Source organism: Lichenostomus cassidix, chromosome 10, assembly GCF_008360975.1.
Source record: "Lichenostomus cassidix isolate B80296 chromosome 10, HeHo_3.0, whole genome shotgun sequence".
NCBI lineage: Eukaryota > Metazoa > Chordata > Aves > Passeriformes > Meliphagidae > Lichenostomus > Lichenostomus cassidix.
In genome coordinates, this window is record NC_139491.1 from 8073530 (window position 1) to 8092036 (window position 18507).

Genomic DNA, 18507 nt, shown 5'->3' on the forward strand with positions numbered 1-18507 from the left:
CTCGTGCCTCCTGCCCTGGTGTAGAGAAGGGAATTCCCTATTTCTCTCTCACCCTGCTCACCAGCTTCCCTGGAATCACAGAGGGAGGGGGATTCCACCCCTGGAGTCATCCCAGCCACTCACTGGTGACAGTCACACCTTGTCACCCAACAGGGGCTGTGGATAGAGGACACCAAGGAGGAAAACTCCCTTCCTGCACCCCTAAAAGGCATCTCATGCCATGGCATCCCTTGCAGCAGCCGGTAAACAAAGCCACATGCCACTTTTCTCAAGTGTAAAGGGCATCTGCTGTCTCCTGCTGGCCTACAAATCAATTTAACTCCGTGGCCAAGTGCCAAATCACATCAATTAGAGGATATTACTGACTGAAGGAGCTCGGGAGACCGGATAATGAACTCTGGTGTAGTGCAAGGGGAACTTGTTAAATATTTGCTTGGTCCTCTCAGTGAAGAACCCGAGGAGGCTGCCAGCTCATGTGGTGACAGCAGGATGAGCCCAGGCTGCTGCTTTTCCAGGCTGTCCCATGGCTGCTCCCAGGGTCTACCAGGTGGTTGTGCTGATGTGGGCCATGAGGGTGCTTGATGTCATCCTAAGGAGCACCTGGGGCTGACCAGGAATGTGAACCTTATGGCCATGCAGAACGAGGAAAATTAATTTGAAATGAAAATTAAAGAAAAAATGTGGCAGCGCAGATAAATCATTGCTAATGGGGCATGTGCACTGTAGTGGGCTCTCTTCTAGTGTGCAACAATAATAGTCCTTTAAAGAATGATACTTGGATAATCATCCCCAAATCAAGGATGACCTGGCCCAGAAAACATTGGCTCATTGTTGTTTATCAAGGAAAAGCTATTTTGCCTTCAGGCTCTTGGAGCTGAACTAATAGGCAGATATTTATTTAATGTACTCTGACTTGGTCATCAATTTATAGATGCTTTGTGCTCTCTTTGACCTCAAAGGACCATTGTGAGTTGACACCTTCCCTCTCAGATTTAGAAATAACCCATCCTGTTCCTCTGAGCACAGCCTGGCTTTGCTCCTGGCAGCAGCAGGAGGACACACAAAGCATTTATCCAGGAGAGAAATTTCCCTGCAGAAGCAACACCCACGGTGCACCTTGGCATATCTGATGCTCTGGAAATGCAAAATCTGAGGAGAGGGAGGCAGACAGACAGGGGCTGATGTTGGGGCAATGTGTCTTTGGCCATCAGCTGTGACCTTGATGCAACACACTTTGCAGCCAAGAAGGACTGTGGTGTCAAGACTTTCTGGGTGCAGGAATACTCAGGGGAACTGTGAATCCATAGTGCTCTTGCTGAGCTTTGGGCTAGGCAAAGGCAAGTCCTGTACACAGGTGATGAATTCCTCTCCCAAAAAGCCAAGTGGATGCTGCAATTCTGGCCAGCAAGTGGGAATTGGGCTCTTTCCCTGCTCTGGCAGAAGGTCAGTGCTGCTGAGACCCCAAATCCAGCCAGGTGGAGGCACACAGATCCTTCCCAGCTGGCTCCTGCCCCAGAGCTAACTGGCCATGCCCATCCCTGAGGGAGGAGGGTGGCTTTGCAGTGGCCACTCTGTTCATCCCCTGGCCCAGCACTGCTGCACCACTCTGGGGACAGCTGGCAGGTGGGAAGGACCCCCTATGGCCCCAAGGTGACTGAGCTGAGCTTCTCTAGCCCAGGGACATCTGGAGAAATCCCAGATTCCCAGAAGGTGGAGAATTTCTGGAAAGGACCCCAGGCACAGCAGGTTTCAGAGGTGAGCTGGACAAAGTCCAAAACCTCTCTCAGGACAGAGCTCAGAGTCATCTGCCTCCTGCTACAACATGGATGGAGGCCAAAATGCCAGGAGATGATAAAAGAGGAGACAAACTCTTTTGTGTGCCCAAGGCCACTTTCTTTTCACCCCAGGAGAAGGCAGTGGGCTCTGTTTGGGTGGGCACTGTGCAGAAGGGGAGCCCGTGGCCACACTGCCTTCACCCAACCCAGTGAGCCCAGAGCCACCAGCACTGCTGGTTCTCATCCCTGCCAGGGTGTTCTGTGCCAGGGGGACACTGAAGGGCACAGCTGTGCTGCAATGTGCAGTGCTGCCCACAAAATAGCTTTGGCCTGCAACCAGCAGCACCCACTGCCTGGGGGAGAAGCAGCCTCTGACCTAAATTTTGGGAAACACACAGGTGTTCTGGGCACCTCCTGCTTGCTCTGCCTGCCCTAGGGCAGCTGGGACCACTTTGCACCCTTGTCCTTTAAATTGAAGGTCATGGAGCTTTCTTTTTGGGGGAAGATGAGCAGGGGTGAAAAGAGGAGGCTCTTGGAGTAAGTGGGTCCTTCAGCCTGGGTGCTCTCAGTCCAACAGCCTGGAATCAGGCTGACTGGCTGCTTAGAAAACTTTATTTTTGAAGAGCTAGTTTCATTTGGGTTGATTGCTTCAACAAAGAGCTTCTCATCCACCTCTAGAAGCTTCTGTTGTAGTTTAATTTGAGCGTGGCTCTCTCTGCTCCTGGAGTTTATTAATTTTCATTTGATGTGTCTTTCTTAGTTTGCTTGTAATCTGGCTTCCAACAAAAGCAGAAAAAACCCACAAACAAACCCAGAGCTCCTTTCTCACTGCCCTGTCACAGCACCAGGTTTGTGGGTTTGTAACCTGTGTGTAGAACAAGAAAATCCTTCCAAGGTCTTTCAAAGCCTGGAGGAAAACATAAAACCTTTCTGCTGCATCAGCCACCTGAGAGACCTCATTCAGCATCATGCAACCTCCTGTGGGGAGACAAACCCTGTGCTCCTGACCTGAGGAAATGGAAATGGGTGTCCAAGTGGAAACTACAGCTCTTGTGATGGCCTGGAGCATCCTTCTCCTGCCTGGTGTTCCCCACTCAGCAGAGGTCAGCAGCTCCAGCAGCAATCCAGGGGTGAGCATTGCTGGGCTGTTGGGTGGGAGGTCCTGGAGGGGTGCAGGAGCTGCTCCTGGGTTGGTGTAGAGGTAGGGTGGGTGTAGAGGCAATAAATCATCCTGCCTGAGAATATTCCAGCTGATTTCATTGTTTTGCTGGCAGCAAAACGGAGGGCAGCCACTGTTTGGTACTTTGAGATGCATTTTCTTACAGATCAAAGCGTTGCCTGGTCGGTGCGTAACGAAAAGGCTGGTGTAATTTATAACAGTGCTGTTGGTATAATTAAATGTCAAAAAAAAGGGATGGAATAAACCCCTAAAATGTATTTCAGAATTTAAAGGAGCCAATGGCTTTTTGGTGTGAAATGCAGGCACTCTTCACCTAAAGTAGTTTTCTGCAGAGGTTCTAATTAGGAATGGATGCGATATCGTGGAAAAAAATTAGTTTTGATGTAGGCGTTTGGGTCAGCAATATTCATAATTCTTTCATTACCCAGACAGTAATAACTCAAAGTAAAACACTCTCTCAGTAGCTGTTCAGGGTCAAGGTAGTGACTTTGTGAAGAGGGACAGAGCTGCTAGGTGATATTCACATGGCTTTTGGCTCTAAGCAGTGAGGCAGGAGACCATTTCTCAGGTTTGATTGCTGCTTCTGTTCAGAATGCCCACACTGTTGCTGCTTAGTGAGAGAGAAGGAGATCATTTCTGGGATTTTAAAATTGATTGAAGGCTTTGGAAGTACGTGAGGGACATGCTGAGGTACTGGCACCATGCTGCTCCATACAAATCTGCTGTGAGCTGTTCCTCTTCTTCCCTCATTCCCAAGAACTTCTTCACCTCAGCTCTTTCTCTGTTGCACAGGTGTTTGGTTTTCCATGAAGTTTTAACTGCAGACTTGTGCTTTCTGATTTTTACTCTTTGCTCCATATTGTTTGCTCCAAAAGCAGCTGAAACAGGGCTGGGGTTAACACAGTTAATGAAAATCTAAGGGAAATGCTGGGGGAGCAGAATCCCTGGTGGCAGCTGGGCATCCCTTGGGTCAGCCTTGAGGATCACCACCTTTGTCCATGAATTCTGAGGGACTGGTTGGGAGCTGCAAGCACAGGGAGGGTTTCTGTCCTGCTCCTCACTGTGCACTGGATCCAGGGCAGATGGCTCAGGGCTCAGCACTCACAGCCAGCACCTCCTCTGCCCTGCAGAGCAGTGCATGCCCTGGAGCTGTCATGTCCTGGGACACTGCTGGGGACACTCTGGGATGTGCTGCAGGGACTGAAGGGTTCCCAGCTTTGCTGCCTGCTCACCCCTACCAGCTACTCCCTTTGATCTGCAGAGGCAAGGCTGCTGCTGCTGGAGAAATCCAATTAATCTTAAATATAAAACAAGTTTTGAAAAACTTTGCATTCCTTATGGCTTCGGCACACTTAATGCAATTTTAATACGTTTTTGATTTCTGATTTCCCTGTGTGGGCTGCCTGGCCAGGTTCCAGCACAAAACATGGAGCTCTGTAACTAAGAACTCTATCACACAATGTTTCTTAATGCCATTGTGGATTGAATTGAACTCTGAGAACAAATACAAGCAGGAATTTCAAACTGTTGATTGCTTTAAACATATGTGTGAGAGCAGCATTTTCCTCCTGGTTAGCAAGGAGGAGTAGTGGCCAAGGGGTATTGACCATTTTTAATGAAAATGTTTTTAATTAAAATGGTTTTAAAAAATACAAAGTGCCAAGGAGATGGCTGGAATCTGAGCACAGCATTTCCCCACCCAGCTGAAGCAATCTGGGCTGAGGCTGCCTGCAGAGCCTGTAATGACCCAGCAGGCTGGGGACACCTTTGGCTGCAGCAGCATCACTCCTGTGGGGCTCTGGCTTGCCATCAGTCCCTGCCTCTCTCAGAAAACATGTCCAGGGTGTCTGTTCAAATTCAGCTGCTGCTGGCTTCAGTTCAGCTCTGCTCTCACCTTAGCCAGAGCAGCAGTGCTGAAAAGACTCTGCTTGTGACTAGGAGAGAGGGAATGATTTACCAGTGGGGTTTAGTCTTTGTGGCAAACTGAGTTCCAGGCACAGAGATCCTTCTGCCAGAGGACTTGCTGCAGGGACAAGCTTTCAGGCAACAGAGCCCTTTTTCAAGATGAAAGAATTAGCAATTCATCTCTTCATCCTTTTCAAGAGGAGGAGTTCCCTGGGTGCTTTTTACCCTGCGTATATCCCATATGAAGAAAATGTGGCTTCTTCAAAGAGACCCCCACAGATGCTCCATGCTCTTCATTTTCAGCTGCCAGCAGGAGGGATTCTGGTCTCAGTGGCCCTGTTTCTTTTGGTATGCAATTTGTTACTGATAATGAAATGCTGAAATACAGATGCTGCAGTTCCCCCATGGAGCTGAAGCTCAGCTCAGTGCTCTTCCTGACCAAGGGAGTGACCTGAAATAACCCCTTTGGAAAAGCTGACCTTCTGCAGAGCCACAGGAGCACCTGGAGCTCCATCAGGTCTGTCCTGAGCTCCTGAGAACCTGTAGTGGTGCAGCTACACAGGGAGTTGTTCTCTGCTCTCATCTCCAAGCAGGGCTGTCAGGAATTCATGCCCTCTTTATAAATCATCCTATGTTGTGAGCATTTTTTAAGATGTCCTGGCAACTAGAAGAAAACCACAACAGAGACAGCAGGGAGGTTTTCCATGTTGAAGCTGTTTATTATGTTAGATAAATACACTTGCAACAAGTTTGAGTTACATCCTCTGAGTGCAGTTGCTGGTCATATGGCACAATGATTAAAAAAAGAACCAAAACTAGCAGAGGCACTTGTTGCATGCAGCTGGAATTACTACCAAGCCCAGTGAGGCAGCTCCTGCTAAAAGAGCCTTCCCTGGCCATGAATTGCTGTCAGGGTTGGCACCAGCAGAGCTGCAGAGATGCACCTTGGGTGGGAGAGTCCTGACTCCTGGGGAAGGAGCACAGAATGTCTGGCTTAGGCATGATGTTCAGTATTGCTTTTGGTTGAAGAGTAGTGAGGTTGTGTGATTGGGACCAGTGGGGAAAGGCAGAAATTAGAATGAATCAGAGAATATGCTGAGTTGGAAGGGACCCATCAGGATCAGTGAGTCCAACTCCTGGCCTGGCACAGGACATCCCAGGAATGCCACTGTGTGCCTGAGAGTGTTGTCCAAAGGCTATTCAGAGAGGCTCGAGTCCTGCCACTGATCACAAGAGTGAAGAGATCAATAGATTTGTGTTATCTCTATAAAAAACAATCTCATTGACTTGTCATGTATGTGAATATCCAGATTTTATGAAGACCTTTTTTGTCAACAGAAGGATGGATTTGACAGGCTATGCCAGGAAGACAACTGCCTTTCTATTAGAAAACAGAGGGGTCTTTCAATTAGGTCTTTCAATTAGGATTTTCAGGAAAATCCATCAAATGGTTTGTTCAGCTGGACAAAGAATGAAAAAAGTGGCAAAACTTCTTTTAAAGCAAATTTGTCAATTTGCTTCCTCAGCATTTGTAACCCTCCATTCTCAGACAGGCTTTGCTCCTGCAAGGACTGTGTGTTGCTGTCCCTGCCCTGCCAGGGACATGGCACAGGAGTGCCCCTGCTCTCTGTAGCTCAGAGGCTTACATTGAAGCACCTGAAGAAGTCCTTAGCTGAACAGGAGCTTATCAGTGACATGTGACAATGCCAGAGTTCTGCATGCAGATGTTAAACACCAAGTGGAGTATTGGCACTGGGAGGAGTGAGGACAAGCTCTGTCCTTGTTCTGCATCAGCTGTGAACACAGCCAGGTGGCCTGAAAACTGAGAGCGTCCCTCGCCTGGACATTATTTTGTTTTGTTAGCCCCACTAGTGGGATACAAGATTTAGTGACAAAAATCAGGTTCTAAACTTTAGCCCAGGGAACAGAAGTGTTCTTTGAGCTAGGACATCCATTCCTATGGTACAGGTAGACTCAGCCACAAATAAGAGAGAACAGTGGGTTTGCTTCAAGAATGGTGAAGATTTAACATTCAAGCCTGAAAAAGTGCTCTGTTCCTGATCATTATCTGGTTAGCAGAAGCTGAGGCTGAATAACAGCCTGAGGAGCAATCTGCAGAGGGTGAGGGAAGCTGTGGAGGTCTCTTGCTAGAGGATGAAAGCTAATCTTTGACTTTTCTGCCTCGTGAAGGGGATCTCCTACAACAGAGATCACAAAAATTGTGTGGCTCAAAAGATCCATGCAAAAACCTCTATATGCCTCATAGCCTGCTGTTTTGGGATCTCTGTATTCACAGCGTTGAGCACCTTACATCCTCAGAAATCAGTGGGCTGTGTAAAAAAGCCAAGTGCCACTTGGCTTGGCTCAAAATACTGCAGTGAGACAGTAAATGGGGATCTGGACAAATCCTCTGCCTGGGGAGAACTTCCCCTGCAGTAGAACAACATCCAGACCTTCCCTGTTGGTTTCAGCAGGAAGAATTGTAAATAAGAACCTTATTTCTGTGTCCCTGTCTAAGGCTCTCCAGGTGCTTTCTGGCATTATTAGACAGACAAAATGAGGTGTGACAAGATAATATTGTTACACCCATTTCACTGATGAGTAGACTGAGGCACATAAAGAATTGACTTGTGTGATCATCAGACAAATCTGTCAGAGCTAGAACAGTGCCTTACAAAATCTGTGTCCCATTCCTTGTCACAACCTTTTCTGCCACCTTTCTAACCCATTGGGTGTTTCTCATGGGAAGAGCCTGGGGGGTCAGGGAGGATGGTCAGGGGGAGAAATGGAGAAATGCCCCTCTTGAAGTTTTGTGCTTTCAAGCCTTGTCTGTTCATGGTGCTTGCTGTGGTTGCTGTGCCTGCTCTGTATTGTTTCCTTTCCATCCCATAAGGTGAATATGCAGCCATGAAAGAAAAGGTAGCCATGAGCAAACCTTGGAATCTGAGGAATAGAGGACTTTGGAATGCTGCAGTCCCCACTCTTCAAAGGTAAATAATACATTTCCAGAGCTCCCATGTTCACTTACTTGTGCCTTCTTGCATAATGGCTGTTCTAATGAATTGAGAGAAGGAAATGTACCTTGCAAATTTGTGGGAAAAAAATCTTCCTTTGAAGGAGCTGAATTTCTCCGAGGTAGAATGCTTATTATTGTGTGTTACTGCAAATGTTATGCTGAGGAGTCTGAGTGACAAAGCTAAGAGAAAAGTCTCTTGGTTTATTGTCCTCATCATTCTAGTCCTGTCTCATCCCACTGAAGTTCACCTGAAACAAAAGATGGGTGAAATTGCACGTGGAATCCCTCTTTGAAAATCACAGCAAGTTCTGTGTGGTTGACACCAGCAGTGTCCAGGCTCTGCTCCAGGGATTTTTGGTGCCTACCAAGCTCATAGTAAGTGTCCTGACTAATCCAAGGGCCCAGGGCAGAGGATGTGCCTGGTTTTGGCGTGAGTAGGGCAGAGCAAGGTGGTGCTGTGGGGTCAACAGCAGTCCAGGACCCCCTAAGTCTGAGTGCTTCTGTATCCTAGTCACTGGAAATATGGCTGCAGTGGGGCAGGGAGTGCATGTGCAGAATCAAGGGAGTCAAGAATAAATCTGCTCCTATAATCCTATTTAACCAGAGGTACTTCAGCACTTCTACTGTGTGGTGCTCTGGTATATAAAATCTGGGCCTTTCCTAAAATGCAACTGTAATGACTGAGGAAGCAATCAATATTTGAAGCAATCTGTTTCCAGGAAAGACAGAATATTCCTGTTGCTTTTTCATGGTATTGATGGTTACCCTGGGTTTGTGGCTCATATTGATGGTGGGACAAACTGTGCTAGACCAAGAATTATATCAGGAAAAGTCTGGAGAATCTTGTGCTACTTGAGTTACAATGACAAATGTGAAATAAGAATTGCTGCATAGTAGTAAACTCTGCTGCCAGAATGGCTTGCTGATATCTTGACCTGTCGAGCAAAAATAATTTACACTATGTGCTCTTGGAGATATTGCCTTTGCCCTGCATATCTGAAAATGGCTGTGTGTTCATCAGCCTTCCTGATGGGAAAAGTCCTCCTGGACCACAGCATTCCATGGCTCTGTCTGGGGAATCCCTGTCAGTCATCGAGGTGCTGCTCCTCCCACGTGGACGTGGGGATGGCACTGTAAGGGTCCATGATGACTTTTGCACAGCGGATAATCATCACAATCAGGAAGAGGCAGAGGAAGACAAAACATGCCAACGTCAGTCCCTTGTCCACGTCGACGTACACAGGCTCTGGGGTTGGTCCTTCCATGGCTCAGGCCGCTCTTCATCTGGGTTTGAGTTTACTGCTAACATCATCAACCACCTGCAAGACAAACAGGGTGTCAGGGGTGAGGGGTTGCTGCTCCTGGGCATGGGGAAATCAGGGCTTAGGCTGGACCAACCAACTACAGACACATGTCAGAGCTCTGATGTATTCTGGAGGGGAAATAAACCCAATGGAAATGTTGTGGCTCAGGGAACTGAGAGCTGTGAGAAGAAGAAATTCCATCTCCACCTTAATTTAGCCCACAAATGCTTCTTGCTAAAATATTAGACTGTAAAAAGAGATGTTAACAAAGAAAAGAGAAGCAGTGGGGAATGAGCAGTATCCGCTTGAAATATCATCTCTTAAAAGAGGCACAGACACTGTTCTTGTCTCAGCATTTCCTAATCATAAAAATATTTCCATTCCTCTGCAAGTGTGAAAGATCAGACAAATGGCAGAGCAGACTGTTTCTATCCCAATTTTCCTCTCTGTCCAAATATTCTCTGTCTCTCACTGGCACAAAGCAAAGTGAAAATTATGCATACTTATTTTCCATAATCTTTTAATCTCCGGTACTCAAGGTTCTCCAGGCAGTAGAAGATTTTTTAGGAGCAATATCAATTTATGAGTGGATGTTTTATCACCCAGAGAGGTACAGGTGATTATGTGATTAGAACAAGGATTATCTTATTCACTGCAGATGTCTGCATAGCTGAAGGTCTCCTCTGGCCTCCTCACCTGAATCCATAACCAAAATGGTTCAGCAGTGATTGAATCCCTCAGCAAGTTTGATTTTGGATAGTTCATCAGCTGATAACACAAACTGCTCTGCACAGTTGTGCTGAAGGAGAGGAACTGACCTTACATGGAATTGAGTCACTGCCCAGGGATGGGAAACCTTTCCTGACATCCACGCTTGGCCAAGGTGGGAGGGAGAAATGATGAGGATTACAGTGTAGAAGATCAGGAATAAGGAATGCCTCTTTAAAGCAAACAAAACAACAAAGTTGTTCACATCAAATGCAATAATCAATCTGAGAACCAGTCCCTTTCTTGGAGAGATATTGTGCCACAGGGAGGATTGGGTGAAACTGGAGTATCAGATAACCCAACTGCTCTCCATAGCCACATTAATGAAGTGAGGAAATCCCAGACCCAGGTTTTATTACACAGACAAGTCTGCCTGGTTATGTTTGCAGTGAGCTGATGCTGCTGGCAGGGCTCTTGCAGCTGTGGTTCACATCTGGCTGCAGCACCATGTTCCTGCAGCACTGAGCTGTGCCAGCTGCCAGGGGCTGTCCCAGACACTCCTGAACTCCTGTGCCCTGTGAATCTTCCTCGGGGTGAACTGAGGACCTTTTATTTTAAAAGTTCACAGTTCTTCCCCGTCTCATAATTTGCTCCTTTTCAAGTGGCTTTCCAGCCTCACAACCTCCCAGATCCCACAAGGCAAGTGCAAATCAGCTGGGCTCTTGAGTCTATTTTAAGCACAAGGATGTCAGATTATTTTTTTTTTAATTTCCTGAAAGCACAGAAATTACTGCGACAGCCGGTCCTGCAGCAGGGAAATGAAAGAAGCTGATGACACAAAGTGAATGAAACCAACATCTCACGAGCTCATGTATTTACCAGTCACATCCTTAGGAGCTCATGAAGAAATCTCTGAGGAGTGAGGTCAGCCTTGTAATGCTCACCTTGCCTGGTCAGAGGTCTAACATTCCCAAGAGACTCTTCTACCACTTTATTTCAGCAGCCAAGAGACCTTACATTGCAGTTTATAACTTCATTTGATGAAAAAAAGGTTCGTCAGCAAGGCTGAGTATTAACTATGAATACTTTATGAATGCAAAAGAAAAAAATGTTATCAAAACTGCTAATGTATCCCAGTCTTTTCCTGCAGTGTTCTTGTGAAGGTCCAACAAGGATGAGGGTGATTTATTTTATTTTTTTTCCCCCCCTGACTTCTGGCTGTTGTACCATGTGGTGTTGTTTCTTCCTAAGTTACCTCCTGCAGAATATCAGAACTACCTGGTGATTTCCATCAGTACTGATCTTGGAGGCTAAACTGCATTTTCACTCAAATGCACTTTCTTTGGAACGATGAATAATTTACTCAGAAAATGATCAGAGGTTTCAAGTAGAGATCCATCCCTTGGAGATTGTTCTCTTCAAAATGGCATCACTCAATTTCATGGCAGTCTGGTTTAAATGCTGCATCCCTCAGCTTCCCTCTGCCCCCAGGGCTGTGCCTGGAGGGTGTTTCCTAGAGAAACTACCATGCAGCCTCTGTCCTGCTGGAAGGGAAAAGCATGTTATGGAAAGGATAGTCCAGGCAGAAGGCTTTACCCAGAGAGCAGAGTGAAAGGCTGTGGCATCTGAGCTGTAGTTTGTACAGTAAATTATGGTGACAGCTTGAACCTAATGATTTCAGGTTTGTATCGATCTGTTTTGACAGAAAGGCATTTTCAGTGAGACTAGAAATATTTTTTCCCCCAAAAAAGCTGTATTCTTGAGGTTTTATAAATCACATGTTTCCCCTCCTTCTGGTCTCCCCATAAACTTGGGAAGGTTTTGCTGCTGAGAACTATTCTGCATTAAGTCCCTGGTGCCCAGCAGTACAGCCAGGCTTGCAGTGAGCTCTGGAAGTGTCTCACAGGCTGAAGCAGATTTGGTCCCTGCTGGAGGAGGCTCTGCCTCCACTCTGCCCTCCCTCCCAGCCCTGGGGGATGTGCTGTGCAGGTGAGCAGAAGGGTTCTGCTGTCAGTTTTTCTCGGTCTGGCTGATGAAATCCATCAGTGCTGCTGTAATTAACTCTGTCCAGCTACAGACTGGATGTTTTGCTCTCGTTTGCTAGCATGGCTGATGTTGACAGCATTGTGTGCGTGGGAAAAAAAAAAAAAAAAGATCAGCAGAAACAATTATAAAGTTTCACAGTTGAATGATCAAGTTTTCTCTGAATAGCTGAATTGCAGAAAATTACTTTTTTTTTCCAGCTTGACAGCAATGAGCTGTAGAATTGTATTTTTTGAATTTTCTTTTGATTTGTTGAAAATGTAATTTGGTCTAAAGACAGGGAAAAGATGAAGAAGGACAATCCCTGGTTTAAATTAGGCAGTTTGGCAGTGCTGAGTGTAAATCCCTGAGTGTTTCAGTGCAGTTTCTCTCCCTCTAACTCCCGCAGGGATGGAGCTGTGCTGGCTGAGTAATTCAGCACCAAAAGTGGCTCTGTGAGGGTTGCAGAGGGCAGGACCAGGCAGCAGCTGTCTTGTCAGAAGGGTTGGCATCCTCGAGTTTTGGTCCCCTGGCTGGTTTTTGCATCTGTTCTGGCAGCCAGGAGAGCCCAGAGCTGGGTCAGAGACACAGCCCAGGGCTCAAGAACCTTGCTGCCTCACTGAACTCTCCATCCTGAGCATTTAGCCTTGGCTGGTTGTTTTGTTTCCCAGTGCCCTTTTCATGAGGGATTGCCACAGAAGAGAGATTATATTCCATTTTTATGACCTTATGTACACATTCAGGCAGATGTTGGCAGCCTCATGAGTGTGCCAGCCTTGTTCCAGGCTCTCTGTAACTCCTGTGCTCATCAGTGTGCCTCAGTTTTGCAGTCAGCCCTGCCTGTGCATGATACTTCAAAAGATAAGGGTTTATTTTTCTTCCTGACCTGACAATCTTGGCACTGTCACTTTAAATATAAACTAATATTGTGCCACATACATTGCAGAGAGCTTGTTCCTGTGTTGATTAATCATGTTTCAACTCATCTCAACCTATAGGATTTATTTCAAAACATTCTCTGGTTTTTTTTTTGTTTGTTTTGGGTTTTTTTTTTTCCTTCTATATTCCTTTCCCAAAACAACAGACATACAGGGAGGGAAGGGAAGGGAAATGATGAGATTTCATGTATGCAAGCAGATCCATACCTTCCAGACCTGGATAGCAAGCCTGTCACATCCCAGCATAGCAGCATTGTGGAGACAAAATCCTCCCTGCAGTCATATTTTAAAAGTTTTGTCAGTCAGAGGAGCTTTAACGGCGTCAGGGCTCCGCTCAGGTTCACCTCCACCCAGACCTGGAAGCAGTTCTCACCGGGGTGTTCTGAAAAAAAAAATAATAATTGACAATTGCTCCTGAGGCAGGATGTGGGCGTAGCAGCCTCGTTAGGCTTGGGAATCACTCCAGCGGCAGCCTGAGGCAAAGGATACACTCTCACACACAGGATGGATTTATTTATCAGACATTCCCTGGAAGAACTTCTATGATACCAAGAGCAATGTTCAAGCCTAAAGTCATATCAGTATTTCTTCTTAAACGAGCAAAAAATGCTGTTTTTAAATCGTAGCGAAAGATCAGCCAGGTTTGAACTGATCCTGCTCAGGCGTCTGCAGCTGTAGTTAGGGCTTGGATTGTTTGTTTAAACAAAACTACCTGATTGATCTGAAGTGATACACCGGGACTTAAAAACTATTAATTATTTGCAATTTTTTTCCCCATCTGATTTGGTATAATATTCTTTTTTACATGCACACAAAATAATTTCAACCAGAAAAACTCTTAAAACTTGCTGGTTTTTTCCACACTGGTGTGGACAGGAGTTCTAAGAAGTAGGATGGGACAGCCAAGAAGAACAAACCAAAAGATGAGCTCCAACCCCTTTTGAGGGGACCCAGCAGGACAGGGTGTTGCTCAGGCAAAGGATTAGAGTGAGTGGCCAGGAAGGAAGGTGAAGTGTTGCTCCAGGTGTGTTTTGTGTGTTTTTATCAAACAAAGTCACGTTCAATTTGAAGTTCAAATCTATAAAGGAATAGCCTGGACACTTGATGATACTCTAACATTCTTAACAATCTAGTTTTGATTAAAAACTCACTGCCTTTGAGCACAGGAGTCAAATGCTATAGATAGAAACAGACAGATGAGCTTCTTGCTACACCCAGAGAGCAATAATATGACTGTTAGCTTAGTCTAAAAATTAATTGTCCCTTCATACTTACAATTCTTTCAGCAGAAAATCAATACTTCATTTCAGTGACTCTGCATTCCTACAAGCATGATTTCTCCTGTGTATCTGAAGGGAGGTTTAATCTTTGTTTTTATCTCACCGTTTGGTATTTTGTTTTGGTTCTTGGGTTGGTTTTTTTCTTGCTTTACCTAATGACTTTAAATCTTCATGCTCAGTTTAGTCCATGCAAACTCCTTTATTCAATCAAGCCCTCAGTTATGGTCAAGAGACAAATAATCTTCCCTCCACACGCTTGCTTTTAGCGAGTTGTAAATCACTGGATGCCAGCATTCCATCAGGAGACTAAAATCATCATTTACAAGTGCCCAAAAGTTGAAAACAAATAAACGCATAAATCAATCTGGGGAAAGTTTTAAAAATTGCTGTTGCACAAGTGTTTCCTTCCTACATAACCCCAGGGCAAGAATAACATCAATCTTCATCGAGGAAAAGATGCAACATACACTCAAAATAACTATGGGCTGCTTATAATTTGCGAGCATCCTAAATCAAATAACCATTTCTCACTCACTTTAAGGAGCGTGTGGAATCACTTGTTAACAAAAGATTAAAAAATCAGATGGTTGTGCTTGGGATCAAGTCACTGCTCAGAACTATTGAGGGAGCTGCTGGGATCAGGAGTAAAAAGTGCTTCTAGCCTCCCAAAGCTCAGCTTGAGTGGAAAATCCTAGATTAAACCTTGCTGAGGGGAGAACATCTGGTAGTCTTTCTCAGGGGTTGAAAGTGGTGGTTCAGAGGTAAAAAAGAACCTCTGAACAACCACTGAGTAGGATCAGGATGGACTTCATGGGTTGCTGGCTGGGCACAAGAGTGGGAAGAGACTGAATTCAAGCAACATGAGCAAGGGCAGGTAATCCAGGCTGAGGCTGTGATGATGCCTTTGTATGTTTTGTTTTACACCCAAAGGGAAGCAGGAGAAGAAAGGACACCCAGTGCTCCCTCTGACCCCAGCTGAGGGGTTTTGCCACCCCTCCCTCATCCTGTCCTGGGCTGGCCAGGCTCAGCCTGGGGAAGGGAGCTCCAAGGATCCTGGCTGTGCTGCAGGGACATCCCTTGGCTGCCTGTTGGTGTTTCTGCTGTGGTGTGAGAGCTGCAGGGATTGTACAATGTGGTTCAACCATCCTCCTCGCAGTCCTGGCTTCCCCCTGGGGCTGTTGGGAACATTGATTCATCCTTTGGCAGATAATGCCCAGCAAATGCAAAGCAATACCTGAGATATGCAGAGTTGAGATGAGAAGGAACATTTGTGTGCAGCAGGACCATCCTTCATTCAGAGTGTATTTTGATAAGGGGGCTGAAGCTGCTTTCCTTATCTCTGATATGATGCACTGTGTGCATCTCTTTCTATGCAGGCAAGTGGCAAATGTAAAGGAGTCTTAGAGAAACAAATGCATTAGGCTTTTAAGCCAAGGCTTGTAAGGTCTGAAAAGATATGATATAAACTCATTTTAATGGAGTATCTGCTTTTTAAACTCTCTGCTATTTAAATCCTCTGAAAGGAGACAAACATGCCTGTTGGTCCTGGCAGTTATTTTATAAATTAAACAGTGACTGTTAGCCAGGAGAATTATAAGCAAAGCTATGGAGAAATTTTTCACTGCAAGAAAGCTGACAAGGAGGTAAAAAGACCCATATTTTTCTGTACTGCTCTGATTTTTTTAATTATTATTATTTCTTTTTCACAGAAACAAAAGGCTCATTTCAAGGTAGAACATTTATTCCAAATGAAAAGTTAAATTCTTGCTAATAAAGGTAGCTCCTAGTCAAGAAAGTTTTAATTAAACAAGTCAGAGGCAAAACAACAAAAAATAGTTACAGGTGGCTTTGCCATTTTACTAGCTGTAGTACTCATTAATCCATACTGATAACTACTTCATACACTTTTAAAATACAGACTTTTCTCAGATACTTCAGAAATTTGTGGGGAGAGAGATTTGATCAATTAAACATAAGCAAAAACAAAGCTCGAAGTCCAGAGTGTGTTTTGGCTCAAAACAAGACAAACTGACACAGATTCTACTCAGGGCTCCCACCAAAGGCACTGCTCCTGTCTGCTCCTTTTCTGAGCAGTTTGGTCTGCAGAGGATGGAGAGGATGGATGTTTGTGCTGAAAACCTCCTGTGCTATTGCTCTGAACCTTTGTGGTGATCTAACCAGGGTTGTGATGGCAGCTGAACCACAGCCTACCTTAAACTGAGAAAAAACCTTGCAAAGGAGTCTTAAAGACTGGATGAATAAACCTGAGATGGAGTAGACATATAGACCTGACTGCAAAGCAAGATGTGATGTTAAATGCTGTAGCATCTGTTGCCAGGTCAGTGGGCAAAAATGGACCCTCAGAGCCCAGAAATATGGCTGGGTAAGGATGAGAAACCCTTAGGAAAAATAGCAAAACCAGCCCTAGTTAAATAGATTTCTCTCTCCTCGCTGGTATGAGGAGTAGGAGGAAAGAATAATTGAAGGTCTGAAGTGAAAAGTTAGTGGCCCCAGGTGATCCAAATGAGTTTGGGTTAGGGCTGTTTCAGGGAGCAGAGCTTTGTGCTACATGGGACACCCACAGCAGCTCTCTGCTCCTCTCCCTCTCCAGCTGGAAAGCCAGAATTGTTGCAGCATGTTATCTAATTTCAGCTATAATTTGCCAACAGGAGAAGCAGAAATATCATTACTAGTTTTTCCCTGTTTTCTTTTCTCAAGAGAACAGTTTTTCTCTTGCTACTATAAGAACAGGGAGAATGGAAGTTGGCCTCTTTTCAGAGGCACTGAGTGCCTCCAGCACCATCTGGAACCAGTGTGAGCAGCCAAACAGCTCAACAGCACAGAAAATCTTCCTGTTTTCAGACCCCCTTTCTGTACAGCTCTGCACGTGAATGCTGCACAAAAGATTCTTTCTGATGAGGATCCAGTTGGCAACCACATAAACTCTATTTTCCACTGTCTCCCAGCAGGGATGGATTGCATCTTCCTTCAGAGAGAGGCCAGATGATTTTTATTACAAATGAACCAAAACCTTGAGTCAGGACATGCATTACATTTTCCATGACAGCGCTGGCTGGAGTGAAGGATCCTGATAAGAATTCGAGGATAATTGAGCTCTGGTCTCTGGCTCTGTAGGTAGATAACAAATATAGCAGCCTCCAAATTTGGCATGTCACCAAGGAGGTTGGGTGAAAGGATAAATGGCCATTGCTGGGATGAGTGAGGATCAGTCAGGATGCTGAGCCTGAGCCACAGCTGCTCATGGTCTCTGTCTCTTGTCCTTCCCAGGACATGTGGGCAATGTCTATTGCAGTAAATCAAACATGTCCAAGGCTGGTTTTTGGCATCAAAGCTGGATGGTAAAGAGCTGCCTGTTCTAATGGGGACAAAATTTTTAACAGGGCTTGTTGTGTTAGGCTAAGGGGTTATGGTTTTAAACTAAAAGAGGGTCTATTTAGATTGGATATAAAGAAAATTTTTACAATAAGGGTGTTAAAACATGGTCACAGGTTAACCAGAGAGGGTAGTGGATGCCTCATCTCTGGAAATAATCAAGGTAAGGTTGAACAGGGCTCTGAGCAACTTTATCTAGTTAAAGATGTCCCAACTCACTGCAGGGGGCTTGGAACTTGATGACACATAAAAGTCTCTTCTAACCCAAACCATTTTGTGGTTCTATAAAATCCTGCTAAACTTGGCCTCTGTGATAAGTTGTTATGATGTGGTTTTACAGAGGGATGACAAAGTAAACTTGCAAACTTTGAGCACCTCTTAGTTACAGAATGTATTTATTAGAAGTGCCAGATGGATGGGTATAAAATTCAGTTTGTGTTTAATCCAAGGCACAGAACAGTCAGAAATGATCTCTGAGAATGGTGAAGCAATGGGCTTTGGTGGCAGGAGCGCAGAACACCAATTTAGTGACCACCAGCACAGCCTGACACTGAAGACTGTCCAAGGAGTGAAAAGCCACCCAGTGACTATTGCTCTGATTGTCATTCCCATTTCTGGGGCATGTTCCCTGGGTCACCTTTAGGTGAATCCTCACACACCCACACCCTGGGGGCTGCTCTAGGCCAGGCTCCAATGCAGCATCCCTGCAGCAGCTCTAATCCCTGCTAGTGATAGCTTTGGCCACAGTTTGTTTGTGCTTGGGGTTTTGGGGGTGACTGATGCCTTTTGATTCCCTCCTTCCCTCTCCGCCCAGTCTGTATTGATGATATCCCCAAACATAACCCCCAGCCTGAGTGTTACCTGTGTTTCTACAGTTTTTTTTCTGTTCATGCACTCATGTACACACTCTAAGTGTATGTGCAGCCTTTTCATCACATCAAGAAAGGTCCTCTCCTCAGCTGGAAGCTCATTGACTTTTCTATAAA

The 18507-nt window shown here is 45.4% G+C and overlaps 1 protein-coding gene and 1 long non-coding RNA gene across 3 annotated transcripts in view; one reads left to right on the forward strand and one right to left on the reverse strand.

Moving 5' to 3' along the window:
- Nucleotides 1–5554: 5554 nt before the first annotated feature.
- Nucleotides 5555–18507, reverse strand: part of CTXND1 (cortexin domain containing 1) — a 34238-nt gene continuing 21285 nt past the window's right edge. For both annotated transcript variants that reach the window (XM_085070469.1, XM_085070471.1), the window contains 2 exons: nt 13056–13230; nt 5555–9195 (listed from right to left, as the gene is read on the reverse strand). In XM_085070469.1, the coding sequence (XP_084926595.1) occupies nt 8962–9141 (180 nt within the window). In that variant the 5' untranslated portion in view covers nt 9142–9195; nt 13056–13230 and the 3' untranslated portion in view covers nt 5555–8961. The remainder of the gene's footprint in view (nt 9196–13055; nt 13231–18507) is intronic.
- The window catches only part of LOC146432659 (uncharacterized), a 48878-nt gene continuing 37941 nt past the window's right edge, over nt 7571–18507 (forward strand). Inside the window, exon 1 of the long non-coding RNA XR_014854270.1 lies at nt 7571–7850. This is a non-coding gene — a long non-coding RNA (uncharacterized LOC146432659). The remainder of the gene's footprint in view (nt 7851–18507) is intronic.